This window comes from Carassius auratus, chromosome 40, assembly GCF_003368295.1.
Source record: "Carassius auratus strain Wakin chromosome 40, ASM336829v1, whole genome shotgun sequence".
NCBI classification, from domain to species: Eukaryota; Metazoa; Chordata; class Actinopteri; order Cypriniformes; family Cyprinidae; genus Carassius; species Carassius auratus.
The window spans coordinates 4,853,069-4,872,571 of NC_039282.1; the positions used below are offsets into that span (position 1 = coordinate 4,853,069).

The 19,503-nt window shown below is 36.8% G+C and overlaps 2 protein-coding genes across 3 annotated transcripts in view; one reads left to right on the forward strand and one right to left on the reverse strand.

The window, feature by feature from the left end:
* LOC113058337 (uncharacterized) overlaps positions 1–19,503 on the reverse strand; it is a 21,839-nt gene continuing 2,336 nt past the window's right edge. Inside the window, exons 1-6 of one of the 2 annotated variants that reach the window (XM_026226120.1) lie at positions 7,832–7,950; positions 3,384–3,424; positions 2,929–3,276; positions 1,474–1,743; positions 502–552; positions 3–359 (exon numbers count right to left, since the gene is read on the reverse strand). In XM_026226120.1, coding sequence (XP_026081905.1) covers positions 280–359; positions 502–552; positions 1,474–1,743; positions 2,929–3,276; positions 3,384–3,424; positions 7,832–7,848 — 807 coding nt within the window. In that variant the 5' untranslated portion in view covers positions 7,849–7,950 and the 3' untranslated portion in view covers positions 3–279. Of the gene's footprint in view, positions 360–501; positions 553–1,473; positions 1,744–2,928; positions 3,277–3,383; positions 3,425–7,831; positions 7,951–19,503 lie in introns of those variants that run through there. The other variant, XM_026226119.1, reaches the window with a different exon arrangement.
* Positions 8,769–18,095, forward strand: LOC113058333 (cleft lip and palate transmembrane protein 1 homolog). Its single transcript, XM_026226113.1, has 14 exons — positions 8,769–8,871; positions 10,730–10,863; positions 11,586–11,709; positions 12,780–12,938; positions 13,122–13,239; positions 13,425–13,510; positions 13,626–13,746; positions 13,855–14,099; positions 15,029–15,122; positions 15,193–15,383; positions 15,483–15,578; positions 15,677–15,812; positions 16,593–16,760; positions 16,877–18,095. The coding sequence occupies exons 1-14, from the start codon at positions 8,818–8,820 to the stop codon at positions 17,053–17,055; spliced, it is 1,905 nt and encodes a 634-aa protein (XP_026081898.1). The 5' UTR covers positions 8,769–8,817; the 3' UTR covers positions 17,056–18,095.

Sequence of the window (19,503 nt, forward strand, 5' to 3'; positions counted from 1 at the left end):
GTAATTTTTTTTGTTGCTGTATTTGTTTATTTATAATCAGTACATTTATTATGCATTAATTCTATAATTTAAAATTATTTGAATAATTCAGTGTACAGTAAACTATCCACTAGTATCCACACACAGGTTTCAGGTATTCACACATTAGTGAGCTTTCATAGACGCCAAGTCCGAGAACACCAGACTTATGAAATTCAGTATATGAAACAACTTGTCCCATAATATAGTCTAAAATAGTTTCAAGTAATATGGAAAATATAATTTAAAACCAGAACCATCTTAATTCATTTGAAGCATTAGATTAAATGTGAGGAAAAGAGTAATGAGGCTTAGAGGAGGCATACTCATTGTAGCTTGACCTAAAGCAAAAAAGTGGGAGGAATATAAATATCAAAACTGAAGGAAACAGTAATTTCTTCCTGCACAGTCAATGTATGTTTAATCCAAATATGTTTTTATTAGCTTGTGAAGAAATGTTTACACTATTTGTGTACAGCTTACCTAATGCAGACTGCTTTTCCAGAGCCTCTGTTTCTTTTATGAGCACAGGTTCTACAATTGAGAAAAAGACTGAGATGAACAATTTCGGTCAGAAATATGTTTTGAAATGTTTTATTTTTTGTTGACACTTAGTGACTTTTGTGTGGCATTAGCTATGTGAACACAGAAATCATTATTTGGATATGTTAAAGGGTCAAAAAAATAAATGAATCACACTCTACTCCTTCATGGTCAAAAATGTCTGATATAATAAATGAATGGGAAATGCAGGTTATCTAAAGGCTAAAATATAGAAGAGCGTACTGGCCCACTTCAAGCACTGGTTTTTAACCTAAACCCAACCGTCACAGAAAACTTTCTGCATTTTTACAATTTCAGAAAAACTTTTGTTTACTAGTTTAAAAAAAATGAAGACGTCCCCAAATAAAGGTTTTGGCTGTTTTTGTCAGGTTTTGAACACTTTTGGGTACAAATTTGTCCCCAAAATTTGGTTAAATAGGTACACACACACACTCACACACACACACACACAGATGCACTCAAGTGCTATAACATTACAACAAAACTGATACAGAAAAACCTGACACTTTAAAATAACATTTCAAGCAAAATAATAATAATAATAATAAAATAATCTTGGAGAGTGTCTAAATACAGTATACATCCACATCCACAATTTAATAAAAATCAGAAGTAATTATGTCTAAAAAAAAAACCAGTAGAGAATTGTTGCCTTTTATGTATCTAGTGGTCAAACCATGGCATTACATATGGATTTCCTTTACCTTCCACCACTATTTTCAAATTGAAAAATTATAATAATTATTTTAATAAAAATTGTGTAAATACTATAAAAATTATCTTAAAAAATATATATATATTGAGCAAAAACCTATTACACTGTAATAAAAAAAAGTTACATTTCACTGCTAAATGTACATAACATGTAAAGACTCAACAAAGGTTTTCTACCTGTAACTTTGACCTTCACTGTGCTGAGAGCCAAACCCTCCAAGTCAAGAACTTTGTATGTTCCAGAGTTGCTGTTCGTAACCCTCCTGAGAATCAGCTTGTGGTCTCTCTTTTTCAGATAATCTTTGTTGTTTATGATTCCATCTTTCTCCCACAGGACAGTCCAGTTGGTTTCAGTACTGTTTTGAAAAATCACTTGCTCAGCTTGATGTGTATACAGATCCAGGATCAGGTCTGCCCCAGTCTCCACAGATTTGATGGCCTTGTGATCTACCATGGGAAGAGCATCAGTTTAGAGTTAATCATTATAGATAACAAAAATAATTATATAGAATTATTATAGTTAACTAAAACTAAAATCACAAAACAGAATTTTCGTTACTAGAAATAAAATAAACATTAACTTGAATAAAATAAAATATTTTAACTTTTTATTCACTTTTATTTTGCTTCAGCAAGTTGCAATGGCAACATTTCTCATGTACGTATATTTAACTTATTGTACTTACATTTTTTTTTATAAAAAAAAAAAAACAAACAATATTACTAAAACTTTAACTAAAAAAATATTATAATTCTAAATATTAATATAAATTAATATATATATATATATATATATATATATATATATATATATATATATATATATATATATATATATATATATATATATATATGGATTGTGATTTATACTGATTGCTAAAGCAATATTCCAGGTTCAATACAAAAGAAACTCAACAACATTGTGACATACTGTCAATTACCAAAAAAAAAAAAAGAATAAAAGAAAATCCAACTTAACCTTTGCTTTCTTTGAAACTTGCAAAAAAGCTAAACTTGAGGTAATGATGAGGCACTTACATTGGTAGTAAAAGGGACCACATTTTGGAGGATTTAGCACAAATGCACATCATAATTTTATAAAAGAACTTTAATTCTTCAGCTAAAACATGCATTATGTGAGCTGAAAATATTTTAAATATTTTAGGTGTTAAGTTATCATGCCAATTCACTTTCCATTCACTAGTGTCTCACTCTAACCTAGATTTTTGCTATATTTATTAAAGAACAGTCTAAATATTTTTTTTCTCCTAGTAATAAATATACATTGTAATGATTAGTAAATCAAAGATTATTGGAGTATGTTTTGCGAGAAAATACATTTCAGTTTTTCTACTTCAACATTTTTTATTCAATGTTTTTTGTAACTGATTGTCAAATTTACTGCACATTTCTAAGTGAAAATTTTTTCTACTTCATTTTTTTGTCAGTCTTATATAATACAAGTGATGTCGATTGAGCTTAACTTTTACCAAACACAGAATATTTATTTAAAACTGCTATGAATATAGATTATTTATATCTTTGTTTGTGTTTTCTTAACACACACATATGAATGTTTTGCCTTTGATATACTTTGAACAGTGCTGTGTTCAAGTGTTAAAGTGCCCTCACCAATAACTGCAAGATGGACACTCTGAATGAAAATTCGGTTCTTGATATTGGATTCACCATACACCAAGTAACTCTCATAAATGCCTGCATCGCTGAATCTGACATCCTGCAAGAACAAAGAGCAGTTTCCTCTCACAAGCAGTTCCTCTGGGACATTTGCCCGGTCTCTATAAGCCTCCCCCTGAAACTGATCCTGTCCCATCCGCTCCAACACTGAATAGCTTATGGTATGCCATTGAATGTGAGGCGTGTGATCAGACTCCAGGTGTGATGCCACAGAACATGGCAGGACGGCTGGCAGACCAACTTTTGATGACGTATGTACAACCCCTGAGAAGGGAGAGGAGCCTATAGGCACAAGTTCAATGAAATAAAAATTATTATTTGACATTGAAATAAAGAGCAAAATGATTATAAATAATAAAGTTGTCATATTTTTGTCATTGGCTACTTACTGGCACAAATGATTAGCCATAGCATCAGAAAGGCTGAAATCCTAAGAAGAAATGTTATAAATTATAATTACTGAGAACAGAACCATGAGAACAAAATTTAATTTCACAGCATTGTGTTCTATTAAGTGCTTCCTATGGCAAGCCCTATTAGCTTTTAATGTAACTGCATTTTTACTAGTAACAATTCAGTTTGACAGCTCTTCAATTCAATTGTTACTAGTAACAATTCCCATTAAAGAGCTGTATAAGTCCTGATTGCATTAGAGATCTCTGTAATTGAATTAGAGTAATTGAACTGAATATTTACTCTCCATATCCAGCCATATGCAAGCTGGGAACTAACAATCACTGCCAAAATAAAACTGTAAAATTGAGCTAATTATCTTAAACAGGCAGCCTTCAACCCCTAATTTTTTCAGTTTAATCAGTTCCTCAAAGCGATCCTCAAAAATGCTTTCGTTTCCTTAACAGATATGAGGAAAACATAATCTCTCAGTTCAGTTAGTGAAAAGTTCTCAATAATTTATTTTAATAAAATATACACACTATTTTTAATAATCACCAGACCCGTGATAATTTTTTTCAGTGTGCAAAGCTTTAGAAATATATATATAAAATGCAATTACAACCAGCAATGCTGGGTTTATTTAAAGTGCCCATATTATGCCATTTTTAAAATTCCTAATATTGTTTTGAGGCTCAAAGTTTACATACATGCAAGGTCAAAAAGCATTTTTGTTTTAATTTCACTGCATTTCTCAATGATTTGTAAATGATTCGTACAAAGTAGTTCTTAAGCCAAGCTCACACAGTGCCATTTTTAATAGTCCTTTGTGGTTGTTGCTTGTCACAGTACACGAACATGATCCCCAGGACACAATAAAACGGATGTTCACAAAAAGACTTGTCTGGGGTTTTATGTCATCAGTCCGTGACCCACATTCTCTCACTATAATGTTAGCTGGCAAACAAAAGCAACATGTAGCTTTAGTTTTGTTAATTACATGCCATGATTAAATAAAGAATTAAAAATAAATAAATAAATGAAGATGACGTGTGGAGCAAGTCATGGCTGGTCAAAAGGGGACTTTATGGACTTCCAGTTCAACAGAGCGAACTTGAGGAAATGTTGTTATTAAAGTTTAAACTCAATACATTTTTCTTCTTCTTGTACTGTCCACCTGACTCATTTCCACTGAGTTGGTTTGAAGTTGTCGTGCTGTAATGATAAAAGAAACTCAGAACTTTGATCTCCTGAGAAACAGGCAATACAAACATACACAGGCATCTTCGAGACACCCCACAGAGTAGAGGTGCAGGAAACACATCTCACATTAGCCCCTTTCACACTGCCATTCCGGCAAATACAGCGGTAAAGTGTTCCTGTAATTGTTCCCTGGTCGCTAGATTTGGCACTTTCACACAGCCAGTGATGACCCGGTATATGTGCGTGCTTTCACACACAACCCCTGAAGATCCCGTAACGACACGTGACATCAGCGCGTGACGTGTAATGTACGAGTCGACAACGCTTGGCACGTTATACTTTAACTGAAGCAAGCAAACGATCTCTGCGTCAGCGCGGAAAGTGAGGAACTAACTGATCTCTGCTTCATTACAGTTTGCACATGTGTTTTCGTCGCGAATGTTGATCTTCCTTCAAAACAGCCGGTAAAAGAGTCGCGCGATAACGCGCGTCATCATTTCGATACCGAATTAGATCTGGCTTTTGTTCACACAGCGCTCGTTCCGGATCGATTACCGCAATGTTACTATGTCCCCGACCCGGGTTCGATTCGGTAATCAATTCCGGGACGTGGTTGCTTTCACACAGAAGGCGACCAGGCAATGTTACGGGAATATTGCGGGTCCGACGTGCAGTGTGAAAGGGGCTATTATGTTATCAGTTCCTTCTCATCCCCTTCCTTTCCCATCCCCCCTCCACTCAGTTCACTCAGAATGGTCAATAGTGTAATGTTCTACATGAATGCAAGTAATATTTTCAGTCATGTCTGGTATCGTTTGAATAGTGTCAGGGTGAGTGGTGCAATGGTCTCAATCTTACAAACGTAGACTAAAAGATCCTAAGATATTTTGTTTACTGTAATGGGAGTGCCATTTTTTCAGGGTCTTCCATGTAAATTACATTCTGTTCCTTTTGAGGTGTAAACTACCCTGGTCTGGGACCTTGGTTAATGCAAATTCCAATTGTTTGTACGTGCCTTCATGTACGGGATGTTTTATTATCCCGGAAGCTTATGTCACTAAAACAAATTCCTTGTATGCGTAAGCATACTTGGCAATAAAGCTCTTTCTGATTCTGATTCTGATTCTGATTATGTTTTTGTATTTAAAGGATTGCGGCAAAAGGATCAGGGCTTTCTGTAGCAAGAATGAGCCCATAGCATGAAGTGTGTCCACACATGTCATATTATGTATTTTTCCAAAAGTCAGGAATGAATCTTTTATTCTTAGATTCATCTTTGAGAATTTGATGTCTTGTATTGATTTGATATCTCTGAATTGGCTTTGTAATTGGCATACTTACCTGACTCATAATAAATTGTTACATTTGATTTACTCTGAAATTATTTTCTCAGGTAGATTAAGTGAAGGCGTATGTTACCACAAATCTGCGTCCAGGTTTAGTACATACTAAATCTCAGGTTTGATAGAGAACAAGGCACATCAGGTGAAATTATAGCTTCCTGACTAACTGCTTGACTTTAGTTAAGTTGTTATGCAGTTGCATTAACTATGGGGGGCTAGAGAAAATTCTATTGAAGTATTAGCATGGTTTGGGCATATTTATAGTACTAGCCATAAACTCTGGTTATTGTCTCACTATATTCAAGTTGTTATATAATTAGATGAATTATGGGGGCTAGGTAAAACACGATTGGAATACCATATTTCACAGTGCTAGCCATAACCTCTGATTATTGTTTGAGCTTTAACTAAGTTGTTACAAAGGTGACTGTAGGGAGCTAAACAGACCACTATTTAAAGAATGACAAGCATGAGGCGGTCTATTAAATAGTTAGTCATAACCTCTGACTAATGATCAGAGTGGAGGGTTTGGGATCATGGGGTACATGTATACTGTACATTGGCCGGCATGATACACCCTGAGTGACATAGATTCCCAATGAATGAGTAAATATAAAGTAAAGAGTTAACTAGAATAATCAAATGTCAGAATAATAAGTTTGCTTTAGTTTATGTAGGTGCACTTGTGGAACTGTATCAGAATGCCAAGTGAAGGTGAAAACCTCTGCTGCGACAAAGTACGACAGGTATTAGTATTGTTTTTCTGCATTTGCTGAGCATTAGATGCCTCTTTTATGATGAATAAAATGTAAAATGAAGGTCAACCACTGATTCTTTGGAGCCTCATCATTTGGAAGTGAAAATAAAACAAATTTACTTTCACATTGTAGCACACAGTTAGTCTGGTAATGCCAAACTCTGCTACTTCGCTTTGCTTTATAGACAGAGTCTTCTTGTTCGGGCTTCTGTTTGCAAATGCCGGGAATATTCTCCACAACAGAGTGAATAGAATCCCGTGTCTTCATGTCCGCTGTCGTTTTCGATTTTCCTAACCTAAACTACAATCCTAAATTCGGCGCTTAGCGTCTACGTCACGGCTCTCAGTCCGCCCTCTGTTCGTTGATTGGCCGGCTGGTTTGGAGCCGGAGGAAAACTGGGAGATGGTTTGCTATCTCAGACGGAGTACAGAAGCGAACTAAAATTGAGCTGAAGTACAAAGTACGTAGTCAGGCTAGGACGCAGTGTCTTCTCAACATAATTGTAACACACAGAAATGCTATTTCAGAGCGGGTCAAGTTGTTTGAGGGCGCACAACATAGAACATAGGCAGGCATTATGCAATGTATTGCCGAGTGACATAGCCATCACGTGGGATTCAAACTTGCTGGCAATTCCTTTAGTTGATTTGAGTAGATTTTTAAAAAAAAGAAATAATAACTTTATTTACCGTCCACTGTCGGGCTTATAACTTTGCATATAGTTTACATTCACAGACACCTACATTACGCACTGCATGAAAGTCATTATTAGAAGTGGCACAATAGGGGCATTTTAACGCTAAATCGGCTTGCCATACGCTCCGCATGCGTTTGAACGCGATTTGCGCCCATTTTCAGATTCCTGGAGCAGCAGCTGCGTTGATGACGGACGAAACGAAATTTACACTCAATCTAGACCTCAGCCTAAAAGCAAACCAGCTAAACCAGAATATATCTGATAACAATCCGTTGGCATGAATATTCGGAGGAAGAAGCAAATGGCAAATAAATTGTTTTCATGATTATATATCCATTCTCTTCAACGTTTATATCGAGAAACCTCTTTTATTAATTAAAAAATTAACACAGATTTCCTCAGAATATCACGTAGTCTTCTACTGCTATAAAGACGTTTCTTACCAGTTACTTCCGTCCATCTCGCATTTGTGTCCTGTTTCTGGCAGGGATGTGAATGAGTGTAAATGGACCAGAAGCGAATATAGGCTAGGCTATAAATCTCTCTATTCCCCAAAAACGAAACTTACACGTGTGATTCAGTCAAAACGGTTTTGAGACTATAATTTGATCTAATTTCGTGTCTCTGGAAAAACATTGTGACATTGTATTAAAGTCGAACTAAATAAGGATTTAGATTTGTGTGTAGTGTGGAGTTTTTATTTGAAGTGAAAAAAAGAGAATGTTTTTATTTAATGGGTTTTTTTATAGAATAATGCTTTGTCAAGCCAACATAGCCTAATTAAACAATATATTATTTAAGATTAATCTTCTTCTTCTTCTTCTTCTTCTTCTTATTATTATTATTATTACTAGCTATATTGAAACGCCAATAATGTATTGCATGCATGCAGGGCTTGACTGGGATTCAAATTTGGCCCTTGACAAATAGGCTACAGCCCATCTGGCCGACAAGTTGCCCGTGAATGTTTTGCTTCGTTATAGGGCCTGCAATCGGAGTAAATAAATGAATAAATAAAACTGAGGAAGACTCAAATAATTAAAGACATTAGGCCCACTAAATTAAATGCACATAAAGTAAATAATGCAAATAAAATGCACTTGACAGTAAAGCATCGATTTTTAGCAAGAATGCATAACATTTAATTTGTCATCATTTCCTCACCCTCATTCACAAAAACAGCGCTTTTCTCGTTTGCCTCGTCTGTTTCAATATAAACTGACTTAATTGGTTTAATATCACATTGCTATCAAAAATAAAGGGATTCAAATGTAAACTAAATAATAAATTAAAAAAAATAAGAAAAAATATTTATAAAAAAACACGTTTCAGCGTTTTTGAGACGAGATGTTTGAAACAGAAAATCTCGCGATATATCAGATTACAAAACCACACTGAACCACATCAGTGTGCGATAGAGACAGGTAAGATGGCGGCGCAGGAGACTCAAGCAGCACAGCAGCCGTCCGTGAGCAACGGAGAGGTAAGAATAGAAGTGTCAACGGACAGCTTTAATATAACAGTTAGTCCACACGTTCACGAAAGCAAATACTTGTTTCGTGTCAATTTAAGAAAGAAATCCAGATTGCCGGTCTGAATCAGCGACCGTTTTAATTCGGCTTGCTTTGGGGCAGAAATGCTACCTGAGTCACGAAGGGTCTGTCAGATTGTAGGGCTCATTTTTACCGGCACATGCCATTTTTACAAAACAGATCTCAGTTTATACCACTGATCTACGACAGAGAACGTATATATATTTATATATATATATATATATATAAATATATAGGCCAGTGGTTTATACCATCAATCTATTTCACAGGCTGTATGCCAAAGCCTAGTTAACTGCTTTATTGGGGCATCATCATCTTTAAACGCGCGTGTGTTGTCCTTAAACGCTGGTAGACAGCTGACGAGGCTTTGAGAAAAAGCATATGTTATAGACTGCTGTTCTTATATTTATCTACGTAGTGTTATTAGCTGATGTCTGTGAGTTTATTAGTGTTAGCATGCTGGCTAACTAGCTGCTTCGCTCCTCTGTTAGCTTCACATGTCAAAGCAGTTTAGAGATGGCAGTATTGTGCCACCCTGGTCATTAATCCGCCAGTTAGACCTTATTGTGACAAAATAGCACGTGTCTTGGTGTAGATAGAGGAACTGTAAGTGGTGGTGAGACGTTTTGTAATGATTGTAGCGTGTTGTGTGCAGTCAGCTCTTTGGGTAATTGGTTTAGGTCAGGGGTGATCAGTCCTGTTACTGGAGATTTTCTTTCATATAGAGATTTATTGGAGCCGTGTTCCTGTTGTTATTTTCTAAACAGATGTGAGCTACCAAATGTAAACGAGTGGATAACAGTTTCTCAGTATTTATTTTGTAATCTCACGCTTGTTAATTTTATGGAAAATACAGAAAACTGTTCTGATGCCCTTCCATGACCACGAAGCATCAGGTTCTCCACGTTTTCCAGATAGGCCTTTCCAACACCTGGGATTGAGTTGACCTCAGCCACTTCATCAGAAAGCTACAATGGATTTTTGTTTTGGGTGCATATGGTAAACAATAGAGGTCTCAGGACAGAGCCCTGGGGTACCTCATATTCAGAATTAGGATTGGCAGTGATTGACTGTCCACATTCACTGTTTGAGGGTTTAAACAGTAAGTTCAAGACTCACTAATACCGGGTTTTAGGAAAATATACTCCACTCCACTGCATAAACACAAACAGTGATAGCAACCAAAGGTCGATTATACATGTTGTTGCCTTCGTACTAGGGCTGTACAATTAATTTAATTTCTAATTGTGATTACAGATGCAGATGCTACAATTATGAAATCGTTCAAAGTGGCAATTAATTGTTAAAAGTCTACTTATGTTATTCTGCATGCTTTAGTGTTTTTTTCTTGCTAAAGGTTATTTTAAAGGGTTTTCCATTCGTTTAATTTTCAGTTTTAGTATAACATTATAATAACATTCATATTTTAACTTTTTTTATTTGAAGAAACCAGTCGAATGTATAGTTGACATTTGAGGCTTAAGACTATAAAAAGCAATACAAGTTTTTGAGTTAAAGTGTTTTCAGCTTATTTTCATATAAAAAATATGGCATGCAGTTTCTTCAAACAATGGTATATAAGTATCATTCAGAGTAAATTGTGATAATCGTAATTAGCTAATAATCACAATTCATAACAATGCCAAGAATAATTTAAAGCAGAAAGATAAAACTATCAACTTGTGGTTAAAAACAAATCAAGGATCAGAGCTCTGAAACTGACATGATCTTTATATAACAAAGAATACTAAATCTTTATATATAGTAAATCACAAATTCTCTGTGCAGGTGAGCAGTAATGGGACAGCTGCCTCAGGTCAGGTAGCTCTGACAGATGCGACTGCAGAGGACCCCCAACAACAACAACAACAGCAGCAACAGCAGCCCAATGCCTGGCAGGTGATCAAAGGTGTCCTCTTCAGGTGAGTCCTCAATGATGTGCATTTAAATGTTTAATCAAACATCATAATTGTTTTTTTTCCTGTCTTAATGTGTACTTCAAGAACTCCCTGAACTTTGGTCTTTATTTGCCGGAGGTGATTTGTTTTTGACCGTTGTAAAACTGTGATGTGCTTGGTACTTTAAATAATCATATGGTAGTGTTCAAGCTAGGTGTGCTGTTTGCCAGTGCATTTGAAGAGTTTATTTGGTAACAATTATTAATGACGACATCTGGGTTTCTGTAGAATCAAACTAGGTTTGAGAATTGTCAACTTTGACTGGAATTGCCTACTGAAGTTTTGATATTGTTACAAGCCCAGCATGAGCCCTGAGGGAGCTGTATTACTAAACCGATATCCCGTGAGAGGAAAGCAACTGAACTCCTGAGCTTTTCCGGGTGCTGTAATTGATGTCAGGGGGGCTTGTTAACTTGTGTTAAAATCTATACATGCAATGCATTAAGTTTGTTACAATTACAGTATTTACCTTCTCCAGCGATGTTTTTATAAATGAACTTTTCTCTTATTTAAGGTGGGGTGCTACATGCTGTATTTCACACACACAAAAAACTCAAATCTGTTTCATATCATTGATGATAGTGTGTGGCTGGCAACAGCATTGCATCATGAGTTTGGGGATTACGCTTTCAGAACCTCATAGTACAAGTCTAATGTGAGTCTGCTCTTGTGTTTGTATCATCCAGGATTTTTATCATCTGGGCTATAAGCAGCTGGTTCCGCAGTGGTCCATCAACTCCAGATCCTAACACTCCTGCTGGAGCTCCACGACTGCCCAGCCGAAACCTCTTCCCCAAGGACACCCTTATGGTATTCATAATCCAGACTAGGGTTGTGACAGTGATGAAATTTTCCCACCGGTTAATCAACGTGTGACAGCACCCCTAATACCGGTATCAGCAGGGCTGGTGGTGGGGGCTTGTGTTCGTTGGACTTTTCTCTCCTTTCCTTGCTTTCCTTCACTTATTAATGGCTTATAAATGCTTGTGCACATTTTACTTCCAAAATCAATTGCTTGAACGGACGACAACAGATCAATGCAATGCCAAACTCTTTTTTCAGGCTTTATGAAACAGAACTATATTAAAGGGGTCATCGGATGCCAATTTTCCACAAGTTGATATGATTCTTTAGGGTCTTAATAAAAAGTCTGTATCATAGTTTGGTTAAAATTTCTCAATGAAATTTCTCAATGAAATTTCTCTTTTTTTTTTTTTTTCCTGTCAAAAACAGCTCTTTTCAGAGCAAGTAATTTTGTAGCATTTTCCTTTAAATGTTAATGAGCTCTGCCGACTCCGCCCCAACCAATGACCCCTTTAACAAAACAAATAAAAATATACCATGCTATAGGCCTAATAAAAAATAACTTAGACAAAGTTGAAAAAAATTGAAAATCAGCAAACACAGTGGAACCAAATAAATAAGAAATATATAGCGCTTATTAGCAAAACGAATAAGAAAGCTTGGAGGCACAGCATACACTTTAAAAAATAAAATAAATAAATTGCACAAACGTTAAATAAAGTAAAAATCAACAATAGACTGTAGAACCAAATAAATAAGAAATTAATATATATTTTAAAAAAATCCACAATCACCTTGGTTAAACGGGAAAACTCAACAGGCTTTTTAAAATCCCAAATATCGCCAAAGCAGCGCTTTTGCATTGCATTTTGAAATGCCGCGATGGGCAAGTGACGTAACCATTGTTGCAGCTTAACACCAGTAACAGTGTCAACGTCCACTATCTCAGCAAGCCTAATCAAGACCTTTCCCATCTGCCTTTAACATGTATAACATGAGCAGGATCTCTAATTAAGCATTTAACCAAATTCTCAGGTTTGTAGCTGCTTTGGTAATTATTACCTGTCTTTTCACAGGATTTATATGTATATATCTCTGAGAATGAGATATTTACAGATTTTAACAATACAGAAGCCCTGTTCTGGTACCAGCCAGATCTGGTTTATGGAGATTGGACCACAGGGGAGTCGGGGGATGGCTGCTTCGAGCGTTACCAAGACCTGGACATCTCTGAGGTGAGACGCAAACGCTTTCTAGAATTATGAACTGATTCGATCTGAGACTTGCATGGTTGTTTAAGAAGTAACATTGATTTTTGATTTGTACATGTTTAGTGGCAGTGTCAAAATCCAAGAATACGCTTCTCTTTTTTTTTTTTTGACATGATTTGCTTATAGTGTGCCTGTTTGTTTGTACAGAGTGTGAAGCAGAACGGCTCTATATACATCCACATTTACTTCACCAAGAGTGGCTTCCACCCAGACCCCAAACGCAAGGGCCAGTACCGCAGGCTATCCACTGTCCATGCCACTCGAAGTGAGTGTGTCCAGTTGTTGCTTAAGTTACTTGCTTTTCTTGATCTCTCACTCACCTCTGTTACACTTGTGTTTTTGCTGCGGACACATTTGACTATCAAAAGGCCTTAAATAACACATTATCAGTGCATGGGTGAACCCTCTTTAAAGCCTAGAGCTCGTTTTCACACACTCCCTCTTCAACAGTGCTCAACAAGTACAAGAGGAGGAAGTTCCTCAAGACCAAGAACCTGTTGACGGGAGAAACTGAAGCTGATCCAGAAATGATCAAGGTAGGTAGATTGCTCTTGGCTTGTCTACCACCATATTTTTCAGCGCTGGGATTGCCTTCTCAGTGATTGACATGTATGCTGTGAAGTATCTAAAGTTCTGTGTGTAATTTCTCAGCGGGCTGAGAGTCATGGGCCTGTGGAGATCATATCCCATTGGCATCCCAATCTCACCATCAACATGGTGGACGATCACACAGCTTGGGTGAAAGGGTCTGTTCCCCCACCTCTTGACCAGCGTAGGTTTTTTTTGGTGCTAAACTTGCTTATATTATTGAAACAATTTACCGGGCCGTAGATGAATCCAGAATCGCCTCTGGTTAACTTCAGCACTTTTTTCCTCTCAGATGTAAAGTTTGATGCAGTGAGTGGAGACTACTATCCCATTGTTTATTTCAATGACTACTGGAACCTGCAGAAGGACCACCAACCGATAAACGAGACCCTGCAGAGTCTGCCCCTCCGGCTCACCTACTGCCCCCTGTCCTTGTGGCGCTGGCAGTTATACGCCGCCCAGAACGCCCGCTCCCCCTGGAACTTCCTGGGAGAGGACACTTACGAGCAGTCAGACGACGATCAGGATTCTGTGAAGGTCTGTTCTGCACTTCAAGAGAATATTTTTTATCAAGTTTCTTTTACCAGATATGTTTATAGCTGTATGTTTATGGATATTGGAATGTATAAAATGTGAACCTGATTTAGATTTTTCACAAATGTCAAATATAAAAATGAAATCTTATTTGAATTGATTGCTAATTGGATAATTTGTATTTAAATAATTTTTTTTTTTGTAAGTATAGATACATGACACAATTTGGTTGGTGTCAAAAGAATAGTAACCCACTGTTAAAACCCATTAAATCACAATTATTTAATCATTTGATTAAAATTGTTGATTTGGAACATTTAGATCACAATGGAAAAATGAAAAAGAAAAATCATTATTATAATAAGATTAGAATATTTAGCATATTAAATAATGATTATTATAATTATGGTTTTGGCTATTATGGTTTTGGTTATTATGGTAAAATGAAGAAATAAAGTTCATTTTGGCTATTGGAAGCATTTGGAATCAGTTGATTGGTTGTCATAATGCATAACCATTTCCGGGTCCAGACCTGTATCTGATGCCAAAACTGCTGCTAATATACACTCCTAGTGTGCTGAAATACTATCAAAAAGTCACGATCCTACCCTTTATTTCCATAGTGAAATTTCAAATAGCTAGACGGTAATTAATCTTTCATGAAATATTAATTAATCAAAATATTGGTGTCCAGGATGCAGTGTACCCAGAGGCAGTAGTGCACACTTTGAGCTTTTTAAAAGCTTGAATGTGCAATATGTATAAATAGTTTGCTCCTGTATTTTCTGTTCAGACATGAAAGAATCCCAATAAGCAGAAAATCTTCTCAGCCTGGATCATGAATGTTAATAAGATGATGTAATGTTAAAACTACAAGCAGAGTAACTTCTTTGAGAATTGGCTTAAAAGTATCTTGCTTGTTGTCTCAACAGGTGGCTCTGCTTGAGACCAACCCCTACCTCCTGGGAGTGACTATTGTTGTTTCCATCGTCCACAGCATTTTTGAGTTCTTGGCCTTCAAGAATGGTAAATGAATGCTGATGTATGTGTGTGGTAATCGACTGAGGCTTGTGGGTTCATATCAATTTCTCTGCAGATATCCAGTTCTGGAACAGCCGTCAGTCTCTGGAGGGGCTCTCTGTGCGCTCCATCATATTCGGGGTGTTCCAGTCTCTGGTAGTGCTGCTCTATATCCTGGACAATGAGACCAACTTTGTCGTCCAGGTCAGCGTATTCATCGGTCTGCTCATCGACTTCTGGAAGATTACCAAAGTCATGGATGTCAGGGTGAGTTGATGCCGCCGCCAGGCATTTTAAATCGCTTCAATTAAACGGCTAGGCTTGAATTCTTGGATCTGGATGTTGATTTTTGTTTTCTTTTCCTAGCTGGACAGAGAGAACAGGATTGCTGGAATTTTCCCACGATTGACATTCAAAGACAAGTCCACGTATGTGGAGTCTTCAACCAAAATCTATGATGACGTAAGAGATCTTCCAGCTGCAGTTTAGAGGCGATTCATCAAATATACATAATTTATACCAGTGTTACGATTAATGTCTGTTTTGCTTTTCCCCCCTAGATGGCGTTTAAGTACCTGTCCTGGCTGTTGTACCCTCTCTTTGGGTGCTATGCAGTTTATAGCTTATTATATGTGGAACATAAAGGCTGGTACTCTTGGGTGCTCAGTATGCTTTATGGGTTCTTGTTAACCTTCGGTAAGTATAACTTTACTTTTCTAATGGCTGCATTCAACTGCATTTCTCACAATCGCAAAAATGCTCAGTCTGTAGCAACTTGTGTGACTAGTGACTAGATGCTTGAGGAAAAGATCACAAAGGGGAATTCCACTTTTGCACCTTCAAGGCCCGAAGGATTTTCTACAGCTCTGTAAATCGAATAAGAGACCGTGCTGTCGTGTGTGAAATCCACTCATTAGCCTGAGGGGTGTGAATGCATGTTGACACATTCATATTTAATGGGTTTCAAAGTGAAATTAACAGGAAAACTTTTAGTCTTAATCCTCAGATGTAGCTTTTTGCCATGTTCCGAGTTAGTTTGTACTTTACGTTCATGCAGTTGGCAGATGCTTTTATCAGGATTTCTGTGGGTCATACGTCTTAATTCACCCTTGCTTAAATCAGAACAGAGGGTATTAAATTCATACATTTTTGGCATTAAATGTTTCATGCATTGCTAAAAAGTAATGTCCCTCATGTTTTGCTTGAACCTTTAGAAATTAAAATTGTATTATTTTGAATATATTTGAGCACTGCCATTAAAGCTGTGTTCCCATCAGGAGCATTGGATTTTTCTGTTGGCATGTGACATTAAAAAGTGGTTTAGTTATTTCCTCAAGACTGACTAGTTGTTCAGGCGTCCCACTGATTTAACATTTTTCACACATACATATTTTTCATTAGTTCTTATGAAGTGTCCAACTGTAAAAATTCAACTTGCCTATAATTCAAATGATAAATGCTTTGTTTTTCCTAAAGGGTTCATCACAATGACACCGCAGCTCTTCATCAACTACAAGATGAAGTCAGTGGCCCATCTTCCCTGGAGGATGCTCACCTACAAGGCCCTGAATACCTTCATAGATGACTTGTTTGCCTTTGTCATCAAGATGCCAATGATGTACAGAATAGGTTGTCTCAGAGATGGTGCGTGCTTATAGGTTTCCCTCCGACACTTTGGATTTCTCAATGTGATTGCTTCAGTTTAGTGTTATGTTAAACAATAAGTAGTGTTAATTGGATGTCCCACTATTTCCCTACAGATGTGGTGTTCTTCATCTATCTGTACCAGCGCTGGATTTATAGAGTGGATCCCAACCGTGTGAATGAGTTCGGGACCAGCGGAGTGCAGCAAAGCAAGGACAGCCCAGGCCAGCCAGCAGCTGGCGACACAACCGCTGCCATCACAGATAAACCAGAGGGGGAGAAGAAGAATGATTAACCCCTTCCAACCCCCTCCCTTGCCCTCTGGTCTTGTGAAGGTGTGATAAGGCATCTTCAAGGCTGAGTTTATGTTTAATTGTCAGGGAAGGGAACTGGATTCATGGTATTACGTAAAAGACTGCAGGAAAAAAAAAGTTCAGTTCAGCGTTACTCCTTTGTGTGGAATCCACAGGGGGAAAAATATTTAATGTTGACTTCCTAAAATCATTCTTTTTCAGTCTCCCATATTTTTGCAGTCAAAGTGAAGTAAAATGTGATGTACTGTTTTGTATATTTTTGGGTTGGTAACACTAATCATTTGAAGGGTTAGGTGGTCCGTAATTAAATCCTGTTGGCTGGAGTGAATAGGGCGATTGCAGTACATATCCTTTAGTTTTTTGAAGTACAAGAGCGAGGAAAAGAGGCCAAATGCAGCCTCGCCGGTCTCCTGATTCTGTGTACTTATTTTCTGTTCATTCCATGTGTGAAGGGGGACCAGGAAGCCCTTGTGTAGTGTAGGACGGAGGTGGCCAAGAAAAAAAGAAGCCAATTCTGTTCAAATGCTACGCATGCGCGACGGAGACTTTCCGTGTTTTTAAAACAAGAATTGATGTTGCAAACTTGAACAAAAAATAAAGAAATAACAGCCTTGTAGGTATTAATATATAATTATTAATATTATTAATAACTATGATGATTTCTTTTTTCTCTTAAGCCTCTGAATTTTCTTTAACGTGTCCTAAAACTGTATAGCATCTCCGCTTGTAAAACTTAATCATCCTGACATCAACTTGTCTAGCAATAGCTGAATTGCCAGTCTTCTCACTGCGAGCTAGTTCCATTACATTCACACTCCACGGCCGGACCACCATGAGTCACATCCTGGTTCTGCAACACATTGACAGTCCGATGCGTGAGATAAAATGTCTGGTTTGTCCTAATTTTCTTTGGTGCCGTACTTCTGAATTGATTGGGCTTTCTTTTTTGGTACGTTCCAAAATTAAATCACTCATGTTTATAGTAAAGCGTAAGTGCAGTTCAAATTTTGACATTGTTTTATTCATGTCTCAAGAGTTGTTAATTTGTATATTTGGCTTTTAAAAGATGTGACATTGATCTCATTTCATATATATAAATACCTAGGGAATAGTTAAAGTTTTGTTTACACCATATGAAGTGCATATTTGCTTCTCTGGTTTAGCATGAATCTCTGCCTTAAGACAAATGTTTTGTGGTTTCCAATGCAAATACTTTTGCTAACGTAATTACTTTTTTATATTTAAATAATATTAAATATTAAATAGTGTTGAATAATACTAAAATTGCTTGAACAGGTTGGTTTTGGTATAAACCAAAAGCAGATTTACATTTTGTTGGACAAAAACAAAGCTCACGTTGTGAATTATTTGCCTATTTGTAGTGTTTTTACAACTTTGAAGAACGTGGACCATAAAAATAATTTCTGCAAGGCTTTGGCAGAATTTTGGATGATACACAGTCACCAGTTTTATAGAGCTGTTTTAATATTCACAAATGTAATCATGTTTAATATGCACTTGGGTATTTAAGTTGGCTTGAAAAGGCAACTTACTGAAATCCTATTTAAACTTCTTCTGATACTAAATTTTAAAATGTATCTCCTCCTAAAGCTTTCAAGCTAGAACCACCAAACTCGGGTCAGACCTTCAGACTATCAAACCAGACTATCAAAACCACCGAAAATCCCATAGACTTTCATTGAGAGGGTGAAAATTTTATAAGACTAATAATGTATTTTAGCTGTCTACTACCATGGCAAACCTGAAAAACCCTCTACTGAGAATACAGCTAAAACCAGCCTAAGCTGATCGGTTTCTTTGGCTGGTGGTTTTAAATTGGTTTTGGCTGCTTTCACGCTGGTCTTAGCTGTTTTTTTACTGAACCAACTGGTTTTAGCTGGTTTTAGACTACCATCACACTTGCTAGTCATGCTAGCAAAATGCTAGAGACATGCTAGTCATACTAGCATCATGCTAGTCACTTGCTAATCATGCTAGCAACATTCTACAGACATGCTAACAACATGCTAGAGACGTGCTAGCAACATGCTAACAACATGTTAGAGACATGCTAGTCATTGCTAATCATGTTAGCAACGTTAGTCCCTTGCTAGTAATGTTAACAGCATTCTAGTCACTTGCTAATCTTACTAACAACATGCTAGTCACTTGTTAATCATGCTTACAACATGCTAGTCACTTGCTAATCATGCTAGCAACATGTTAGTAACTTTGCTAATCATGCTTGCAACATGCTACTCACTTGCTAGAAATGTAGGCAACATGCTAGTCACTTGCTAATGACATGCTAGACACTTTCTATTCACATGCTAACTTCAATCTTTCTGGCTAGGCTTTTTCATGCCAACTTAAAGTTTGACCACAAACTTTACTATCTAGTTTTATTTGGTGTACTAACACCTGGTGAC

What these genes read in the sequence shown, in the direction of transcription:
- LOC113058333 (XM_026226113.1), top strand. Translation starts at nt 8,818, where the DNA reads ATGGCGGCGCAGGAGACTCAAGCAGCACAGCAGCCGTCCGTGAGCAAC. An exon ending in CAACCAAAATCTATGATGAC is followed by an intron (nt 15,579 to 15,676) that starts GTAAGAGATCTT and finishes TTTCCCCCCTAG; the next exon opens with ATGGCGTTTAAGTACCTGTC. An exon ending in TGGGTTCTTGTTAACCTTCG is followed by an intron (nt 15,813 to 16,592) that starts GTAAGTATAACT and finishes TTTTTCCTAAAG; the next exon opens with GGTTCATCACAATGACACCG.